General features: G+C 50.0%; 2 protein-coding genes across 2 annotated transcripts in view; both read right to left on the bottom strand.

Annotated features, from left to right (window-relative positions):
* LOC108553048 (uncharacterized) overlaps nucleotides 1-384 on the bottom strand; it is a 4,989-nt gene extending 4,605 nt beyond the window's left edge. The window contains 1 exon segment of the mRNA XM_083287406.1: nucleotides 296-384. Within this exon segment, the coding sequence (XP_083143532.1) occupies nucleotides 296-384 (89 nt within the window).
* A 6,661-nt stretch (nucleotides 385-7,045) lies between these two features.
* The window catches only part of sty (sprouty signaling antagonist), a gene marked incomplete at its 5' end in the record, with an annotated part of 50,610 nt that continues 47,315 nt past the window's right edge, over nucleotides 7,046-10,340 (bottom strand). Inside the window, one exon of the mRNA XM_017907797.1 lies at nucleotides 7,046-10,082. Within this exon, the coding sequence (XP_017763286.1) occupies nucleotides 8,083-10,082 (2,000 nt within the window). The remainder of the gene's footprint in view (nucleotides 10,083-10,340) is intronic.

The following is a 10,340-nucleotide window of genomic DNA, read 5'->3' as shown; positions in this document are numbered from 1 at the left end:
GGATCGGACGAGCAAGAGAGAAAAGAGAGAGAGAGAGAGAGAGAGAGAGAAGGCGTCGTGAAGCGAGAAAGGAGCCAGCCGGCGAATGACGGAGCTAGCGAGCAAAGCGAGAAAAATAGTCTGCCGGCGGGTGAGCGAGTGGAAAAGCAGGATGCGAGTGGAAGGACGCCGGCCGTGGAGAGAGTCGACCGAGAGAAAGAGAGAGAGGGAGCGAGAGGGAGGGTATGCTCGACCGGAAGCAGTTACTCGTGCGATGTAACGAAAATATCAGCCGTCCGTTTCGCAATCGGCCTACCCGCGTTCGCCGAGTTTAATATAGAACACTCGCACGCCCTGTCGCGAAAACATCACGCTAACCCCGCTAACCGCACTCTGCTATCGCATTTATCGCGTCAGATCGAAAAAGCCCGTTTCTCTCTTTCTCTATCGGCCTACGACGATTCGATCGAAGCTCCGTCTCCTTTTCGTCCTCGTCCACGCGTCCAGTCATCTCGACGCATGCTAATGTACGGACACTGATTCTCTTCTGAAATCGTGTGCTACCTCTCCGTGCCGCCGACATTGCTTTACGCTTCGATATCGATCACTCGAACGTGTCAATGAAGTATATCGCGCGACTCTTTTCGACCATCCCTAACCTTCGCGAATCGAGATTCGATTTATTATCGAAACTATTTGTCTCTTACTATTCGATATCGATCACTCGGATCAACGAAGTATCAATGAAGTACATCACGTGACTCTTTCTCACAGTTCATAACTTTCGAAAATCGAGATTCGATTTATTATTTGTCTCTTACTAGTTTAAGAGAACCCGCGAGACGATCGTTTCCACCACTGATTCTGAGTTGTTTCAGATACTTCCTTTCAACTGGATCGCGGATGACGTTCCGTGACCTCGGTCATTCTAATCTCTTTTCCATGCTAATAAATTTCTATGTAACGTATCTGTACAATATAGCGCTTAATCTGCCCTGTTAGATCGTAAATCATATTTGTGTAACCGATGGCTCGTAGATTTCTCTCTCTCCCTCTTTTCCGTCCCCCCCCCCTTCTTCGCCGTCTCTCGCTCGTTCTCTTTCTCTCTCTTCGTGACCTTGGTTCTTCCACTATCCTGACGCGATAATAAATTCTTACGGCGGATCCCTATAAAATCGTCCCAGCTTGCCGTAGCGGCTCAGCGACGGACGCTTCTTTCCTTCGTTCCCGGATGCTTCGCTTTTAATTCCCCGTCCGATAAACCTGATCGACCGTAAAAGCGTCTGGCTGCTTCAGATACCGCGATCGCTCGGGTCGTTCAAAATTTCTTGAAATTCTCCCTCTCGACTTTCCTGAAAAGTTAATTGGTGATTCGCGCGCGGCGTTCGCGCGCGATACATCGCCCGTCCCATCCTCCTTTCCACCTACCACATGCACGAATAGCGATCGATATTACGTTCGTAGAACGACACTAGAAATATCATGCGGTTCCCGGAATATCGCGAGCATTCCGCGAACACCTCTCTATCAATCTCGATTCTTTCCTCGACCGCATTATTGGTTCGGATTTTTGCGTTTCCGGGACGATGCGCTTCGAACGCGTGCGTACAATGGCTGCTTCTATTTCACTCTTTCGTCGCAGTGGCGCGTTCGATCGCCTGGCTCCTGGCTCGACTCCTGCCCTCTAGAAACATTCACCGAGTTACATGTGATCGCATTCGGAGCGAGAGAGAGAGAGAAAAAAGAAACGAGAAAGAAATAAAAAGGGAAAGAAACTATCGCGAAACGACCGGATTCAGGGCAGATTCGGCTCGTGTTTCCAAAGAACAATCGAACCGTTGTGGTTTCTCGTGTTTAGGGTCGCGTTCGTGTCCCGTGACAAGTTCCCTTCCGTTCTCGCATCTCTTTGGCGCCCCGTGTCATCGTGTCACGCAGACCGAACCGCGCGACGTTATCGTCCCGCCTTTACGACTGTTTCTCCATTAACGATTATATTATTATCGGAGTGTATCGAGTCGAACGTATGCCACCGGAGGAAAGCTCTTTTGAACGTGATCCGTTGTTGCACCCTTGCCTCTTCGCGTTCTCGATGCTCACGTCCTGCACGTAAAGCGACACGATAAATACCACGTATCGCATCGTACAATATCTTTAAGTCGGCTCGTACCACGGAATTATCGTGTCACGTACTCGTATAGGTGCTTATCCTTAATACAATATGTACCAAAGGATGAAACTAGTTTCGCGGGGCGGGAGGAGGTGAAAGGGTTAAAGGACGTCTCCGGTAGCTTTGACTTCTTCGAACGTGGTTCAACGAGTCGTCAAGGTAAGGCAAAGCGAAGCAAAAGCAAGCCAGGCCAATCTTCCCTCGTTGATGCGTTCGTTCGAGCGAAGAGGAAGGGATAAGTAACCGGAGATAGCGATGGACTCAAGACGTACCGAATCGCTTCGCATCATCGACGAAGCTTTCGTCGTGTCGGACAACGTTCGTAGATGTCATTTTAATCGCCCGTGGATTAGTCTCGTCGTGCGTTTCGTACACACGTATACCGAGCGTTAAACGTGGTCCTGCGCAAACTGTTTCCCACCGATATCGCCAGGTGGCACTAATCACGTTAGAAGACTCGAAAAAGTTTAAAGATTGGGGTTCGGACCGTATAGAACGCGTATCCTCGAATACGCGAATGTTCAAAGTGGCAACGAAACGTCATCCTTCGGGAACTTGTGAATCTAATTAATATTCCATGAAACTGTTGTATTCCAGCGATTGCACTCACCTATGAATTATTGAAACGCCGCTCATTCATTAGGTGCTATTGGAAGGAAACTTTTATCGGATTTCTTCGTGCAACTAAATCGCTCTAAAACTTGCAACGGACGGAATTTAATGCGCATCGCTAACCGGATGAAGCCGGAGGAAGAAGGAGGGGGAATCGCGTACAGGTCTCGACATCGAAGGTGGAGCCAAAGGGTGGGGAAGAGGCCACTTCCGGTCACGTGACAACACTGGACCAGCCAGCCTGCCACTTTGCTCTCTTCTTATTTTCGGCTCGTCAGACCCTCCTCCCCCCCTCGTCGCCGCCGCCCTTACCCTTCCGTTGCCCCTCAACGGCATCATCTTCTTCTTCTCCTCCTCCTTCCTCTTTTTCTCCTTCTTGATTAACTTAAACCGTCACGAATCGGTCAGAAACAAGCGAAACAGATGGCATGACGTATCCGCTTTCTTATTCTCGCCACCATGCGTGGAATTTTCGAATCACGTCAAACGTACGTCGATAAATCGATCGATTATCGCTCTGTCGGTTTATCTTTCGATTTTTATCCTGTTTCGATCTCGAATCGTGACTCGGTATCGTCTGATCGACCGTCGACGCCGGAATTTCGACAAAATCGATGATACTCGACAGGTTTCGGGAGGAAGTAAATTGCCCAACGGCTTGAATAGGTTAGGTTTTGCTGTTCTGTGAACGCGCATGCGTCGCGAAGGGTGAAGAGGATAAAATTCACATGAGAAAAAATGGAAAATAAAAGAGTATTTGCTTACTAACTTTATTAACAATTGCCGGTATAAACCTGAATCTACTAACAATTAGATAACAACATGTGCGTCAACGCATTCCTATGGACGTAACGAATTCGCATCAACCGGAAGTAATGGAATTTCTCGTTCTTTTCTATACTTTTGTTTCGTCTTAGTTATTCGTTCTTTTTCCTCTTCCTCGTACTATTTCCTTTTTTCGCCGTTTCTTAGCCGTCGCGTTACATTATTATCAAAGGTAGAAAGATCGTTCAGTTTGAGGCGAATTTGTATCGATCGTCCATGAGGGAGGGGGGCGAGGGGATTAATACACCGAATTGATACGTTTCTTCGTTATTTTTTTTTTACATCGCATTGTTTTCTTGCGTTTTTTCTTTTTCAATATTGTACGTCCGTGTACGTAAGATATATATCGTAGTTAATGTCGACGTTAACGCTCTGCGATTACAGTTTCCTGAAGATCAGGCATCGCAATGGAGACCCAGACGGTAACGATCCTGATGCGACGAGAGCTTGTTCACCGTAGGAGAGACTGATCGAACCTAAATACGCCTATGTATTCGTCCGTTACATTTATATTTTCTTTTTTCTTTTTTTCACGCGCGTTGCTCGTTTCGATACGGTATAGGCGGTATATATATCGATACTATTCCTTTTATCTCGTTAGTTTTTCCACAATATTGGTCCTGATCTCGCGGCAGGCTGCATTTGTCTTTCTCTCGATCGTTTTCTATTTTTTTTTTTTTTTTTTTTTTTTTTTTTTTTTTTTTTTTTTTTTTTTTTTTTTTTTTTGCTTTTTCTAACCTATTTCGACGATACGCGGAATGCGCATGTGCACGACAATGCAAACGTGTATACACGTTCTGAATCCATTTTCTTTTTTTCTATCTCACTCTTTTCTTATGCTGATCTAAGGTCTGTTTGGAGCGGCACAAGGATGATCGCTGCGCGAGCATATTTTGAGGTTAGGGGCGTTTTCGATACACCGGAAGTGTTTGCATTCTGTCTCGAAACCTACCGCTGCCTAAGTACGATGCGACAACGTAAACGTCGAAAGAAAGACCAAAGATTAATACAGAAAAAAAAAGAAAAAAAAATACAAAAGAAGGAAAGCAAAAGACAGGAAGGTAAAACGGAATCGATCGGATGTCTCGACCTGTGTCATAGCCTCTGCGCGTTCGACAAATGATATTGCAAAGAACGACAGACAAATCCCTAAATTAATCGGAAACAATTTTGGCTGTCCTCGAACTACTGCTTCCAATATGTTAAACAGAAATGCATAAATATATATATATATATACGTATGTGTGTATATATAATATTTATATGTATATATATATTTACAAGACATATACAGAGCATATAGAGTTAATATTAATAAAAACTTACTTCTTTCTTTTTCGCTTGGCGAGACACGCGCGCGCACACACACGCAAGCACACATATTATTATACATACAGACGCGCGCATAGGTATGCACGAAACGCATGAATGGGATCGTCGCGACGTACTCCCTGATTAACATTTTAGCGATCCTTCCCCCACCCCGACAAATCTCCTCTCCCCACCCCTCCCCACTCGACGAGCTCGATGATGCTTCGAGCGTCGACCCATTCGAATCGAATCTCGACGAACATCCGCGTCCGGTACATCACACTTTCGTAGCCAGTGCCAACAGTCGATTTCGTTCTTCCTCGTTTTGCTTTGCAACTTTCTTCTCCTCTTTTCGACCCGAACGAATGATCGTGTGAAAAAGATCGAACTTAAAAAATGCGGGCAAACGTTTCGACGAATGTTCATAGAGACTCGAACGTTACGGTTCGCGAATACGATTTCGTCGTGTTTCTCGTTGCATCATCGAATTGCTCGCGATATGTCGAACGTTTACGTCGACGTTCCTCGTATTCGCGAAAGGCCACCCGATCGATCTGCGTTCAAAGTCACCAATCACCGTTCCTTCGCAACGTTTTACACGTTCTCCTATCCCGTCTCCCTTGGAAGGGCGAAACAATGAGAGGAGGAGGGGGACTAATCGTCGGGATGTCACGATTCGTTCGACACGTTCGATCGTTGCCACGTTTCCCGCCACGTTGACACTTGGACGCTTTCATCGCGAATAACTGCCGAAAGTCAGCGTAACAGCAAACGCGGTTGAACGCTCCGTTTCTTCTCGCTTCTCGCTGCCTCTTCGCGATGAACGAAGCCGAACGAGCCATCGGAAGAAAAACCGTCTTGTCAAGTAATCGCTCTTCCCGGGACTTGCTTTCGACCGTACCCCCACTCGTATATCACGCTAACTTCCAAGGTAATTCTTTCCCGACGTCGACCTTGTACGCATCGTACCATGCACACGTGTTTGATCATTCGTCGCCATTTCCCGAGATGCGCGAAAAGTGGTCAAATTCGATGCGCGTCCATCCCTGTGTAACTCGTTCTACATTCCGTTCGACACGAACACGGAGAGAGACGGTGGCGCCACTTTCCCGGCAGTGTCGATCGGAGAAACTAATGGAACGGTTTAGCAGACGACATTTTCGACGACGAAAGAATCGAACGCGCGAACGGTCGCGACGATGGTGTACCGTGGAACGTCGACAGCGTGTACATTCTTCAACGATCAAGCTGCTCGAGCAAGAATGGAAAGTTAACACACCTTCGTTCGGTGAATTCCGTCCGCGTGGGAAGCGCTGTTACCGTGCAATTAAACGCCGCTCCGGGCTGCAGCGGCGGCGGCTCGACTCTCCAACACCAGAATCTCGAAGGCGTTAATTATTTCAAAATCTTGCCGGAGAAGTAGAGTCGAACTAACGAGGAAAGCGATTACCCTTGTATATACGTTAAATCGGCGTTCGTTAAAGCGAAAAAAGAAGCTCGACGGCTCCGGCTAACGCGAATTTCCATCGTCCTAACCACTCTCGTGTATAGCAGAGCGGAGCAACGGCAGCAACGGTCTGGCAACCACCACGCACGCGTGTATCGCTTGTCCCCCGTTCCCTAACGAAACGATACTTAATAAAACTCGCACGACTAGATAATACTGGAAAAAAAAGAAGAGAATTAACAAAAATGGAAACGACGCCCGAACGCGTGTATATATACGTGTACGTACAAGAGAAATTTCAGGCGTGTTGTTAATCTTTCTCCCCTCATCCGTCCTGTTCCGTTCCGTTCCGTTCCGTTCTGTTCCGTTCTGTTCCGTTCCGTACCGTTCTCTTCTTCTTGCGCTTATGCCCCCACGCAATTGTCCTTTTTCCATCTGCCCGCATTCTCGCCGTCCCCATGAAACACACCCATACACGCATACATATACACACAGATGCAACCGTTCATTCTTACAGAGACCTACGGCTCTCTTGCTCTCACGCAGTCTGAACGCGTGCATTATCTCGATCTCGTGTCATACCGCTCTCTACGCTCGACAGGGCCGCTCGATACAACTCCAGTGTTAACGAGTATAAAAGCGTATACATCGTGTACCGAGCGGAGGAAAACGCTCGGAAACGCGGACAATGCTTCTTTTACAATATACATATATATACAATATATATATATCGTTCTTCATCTTCGGTTCTTACGCGCGTTTTCAAACCGGCGCGGTGTAAGCGACTGGATCGGTTTCGAAAAATAATCGAGTCCAGTCGGCCGGGACGCCTTCCGAATTCTTTCACGGCCTGCTGATCAAACATCTCGCCCTTTCTCCGTGTCGTGCTCCTACTGTGAAACTCTATGTGTTACTTGGCGATGCAGCCACGAATAAATTAACCGTAGAAAAGTTTCTTCTTTATACAAATGTAATATACAATATACATAACCTATAACCTAAGCGTAGACGCGTGTACACGCGCTTCGAGCAAAGCAACGGCAGGAACGCGTGTACACGCGCGTACACGTGCTCGCGTTTAATATACTTTAGTGGTTCGTCTATTTGCTTGCTCGCTCTCTCTCTCTTTCCCACTTGCTCGCTCGTTCTCGCACGTTCCACGCATTCGCTTGGTCACGCTCGCACTCACTCCCTGTGTGTGCGCGTACTATTTATATATTTTATCGTGTATAGACCTATCTATACGTAAGTGGTATGTCTCTGCGTTAATACGCGCGCTCGCGTACTATGTCATCTTTCTCGCCCTTTCTCCGCCATCTTTCTATAACCTATCTCGCGTCCCTTGCCATCTCGCGTCTTCTTCCTCACTCGTGACCATTTTTCTATACTCTCTCTCTCTCTCTCTCACTCTCGCGTGATCTTACATTCGTACGTTCGTACTCTTTCTCTCTCTCTCGCTCTCTCTCTCTCGCTCGCTTCGCTTTCGCGCGCGCATGGAAGAATAATAAATAAAACACTCGCGACGTGAAACGTAGAAATTCGTCAGAATCTTCGATATCGTTTTCTCTCGACTTAAATGCAACTCTTGTACTTAATGCAATTTTCATTTTGCTCCCTCTCTCGATAACCCGCAGAGCCTGCTCGTGTCTCCCTCCGCGGGAGACCGACGACGAATCCGTGTCGGGTCGGTATGGTAACTCGCTTCGATGATCACCCACCGACCGGACCACTTGGTTTCCTATTAGAGTTCCGGCGTGACCGGGTCGAGCAACCTTTTCTCCGGATCCCTCGAGTCCCCGATATCGTTGGCGATCGGATGATGCCTGTTGTTCCCAGCGTTACCGATCGTGTTCGGGTTGCATCTGCATCCCTGGGCGGCGTGACGAGCGTAACACATTTCGCAGAGCGCGACGCAGCCTTTGAACGGCCAGTAGCACAACAAGCATGGCATGACGAGGGTTAAGGCGCCGAGACATGCCCATCTGGATGCCCTTCTGTTACCCGTGCAGGAGCACGGCTCGTCCGCGCAGCTACCGGCCGCTTCTCCGTCGATCCCTCCGCTCCCGCTGCCGTCCACGCAATGATAAAACAGTCCTTTCACGCAGCACAGACAAGAAGCGTAATCGAGGATCGTGTCAGCGGAGCAGAAGCACTTGTTGTCGCACAACCATTTGCTGGGCAACGGCGGCGGTTCCCGACAAGACTCGCAACGACATCGACCGCAGAAATTGCACATTATCGACAAACCGGCCGGATCGTAAGTTCTAGAGGCGAGGTTATTGGCCGGTTCCTTGGTGAACGAGACCGGCTGCTTGGTCACGGCGTTCGGTGGCGCTGCATTCGCGGCGATCGCGCCAGCGGACGCGGCCGCGTTCGTCCCGCTCGCGATCAAACCCCGAAACGCTTGAGTCCTGCTCGCGTGCAGTCGATGCGTGGCCGCCACGGACGCGTCCGTAACGTCCTTCAGACGATGATGATGGTGATGATGATGATGGTGATGGTGGTGATGGTGATGCGTTCTTCGTTCGATCTTCGCGCAATCTGCAGCGAAGTTCTTGTTATCGTCGTCGTAACGGCGCTCCTGGTTATGCTTGAACGGCGCCTCCACGTACTCGTTGATCGCCCTCTCTCCGTCCGGTCGGGGTACCGTCAGGCTCACCTCGCTGATCGGGCTCCTAGGTGGCGTGTCGTTCGACAGCAGTCCCCGTGCCGTCGTCTCGTTCGCCGACGTGTCCACGTTTCTCGGTCTGCTCCTGAACGTGCTCGAGAGCGGACTGAGAGGAGCGGTGACCAATACTCTTGGATTCGACGGTGCGGCTGCTGCCGCCAGAGGCGCGACCGAGGTGGTGGCGACGTGCACGCCGGGTAATCTCGGCGGCGGAAATGGCCGATTGTGGTCGTGCACGCGGCCGCTCGCGTTTTGCTGCTGCACCGAGTGCGCGTCTCCGTCGTCGGCGTTGCTGTTGTTGCTGTTATTACTATTCGCGGCATCGTTGGACGCGCCGGCGTTCCCGTTTCCGGTTGCACCGCTGGCGGCGCTGTCTAGTCCGTTCGACGCTGCGGCGTTCGCGTTCGTCTGCGAAGAGGGTGGCCGCGAGAGCGGCGCGATCGCATTGTTCTGCGACATCGGCCGACCTCTCAGTTCAAGATGCTCGGCTTGGCAGCAACGCGCCGCTGCGTCCACGCAACGCTTCCGGTGCTCCTCCTTCTTCTTCGCCTCCAGCTCTTCTTCCTCCTGCCAGTGGTTCGCCAAATGGATACCGTTACCGATCTCTGCGTTACCTCTTTCTTCTCCACCTCCTCCTCCACCTCCTCCTCTGCCCCCCGGTCTAGCTCGACTCGACGACGAGAGGATCCTTCTCGACGATCCTGTTCCCGGTCTCCCTGTTGTTTCTGGCGAGGATGGTGATGTTGGACGACGAACCGACAAAGCCGACGACGCTGCTCGCTCGCTAGCCCATTGTTCGACGGCTCTCGGTGTACCTGGACTCGATGTATGCTGCTTCCGCTGCTCTTGCTGCTGCTTCTGCTGCTGCTGCTGCTGCGGCTGCTGCTGCTGCTGCTGCTGTTGATAATGACTTGACTGACTCGGGGTAGTAAGTGTCGCCTCGTTGATCCGCACTGCCCAGCCCGCGCGAGGTGGTGGCACTCTCGACAAGGGCGTTCCATTAGCGAGGATGAGGCTCGGTAATGCTCCGCGTCCGCTTCCTCTCGCCCTCGCGACACGCGCTTCATCCCCACCTGAAACCACACCAGACCCGTTATACTCTCTTCCTCTCCTCCCCTTTCCCTCCTAATCTCTCTCTCTTTGCTACGACCACCAGTCGTAAGTCCCGACACTCGTCCGGTCAGACCCATCTTTCGACGTTATGCGGGTTAAAACCTGGGTTAAAACCTCCGACTGAGACCAATTCTCAGACCAGGTTGCCACAGACTCGACCTGCACTCCCCGTGTATCCCCGGTACACCGTGTACGTACGTGGGACCGTAGAAGGGGAA

The sequence above is a fragment of the Eufriesea mexicana genome, unplaced genomic scaffold (assembly GCF_001483705.2).
Source record: "Eufriesea mexicana isolate 0111107269 unplaced genomic scaffold, ASM148370v2 scaffold9187, whole genome shotgun sequence".
In the NCBI taxonomy this organism is placed as follows: domain Eukaryota; kingdom Metazoa; phylum Arthropoda; class Insecta; order Hymenoptera; family Apidae; genus Eufriesea; species Eufriesea mexicana.
This window is presented reverse-complemented; position numbering and strand designations above follow the sequence as displayed.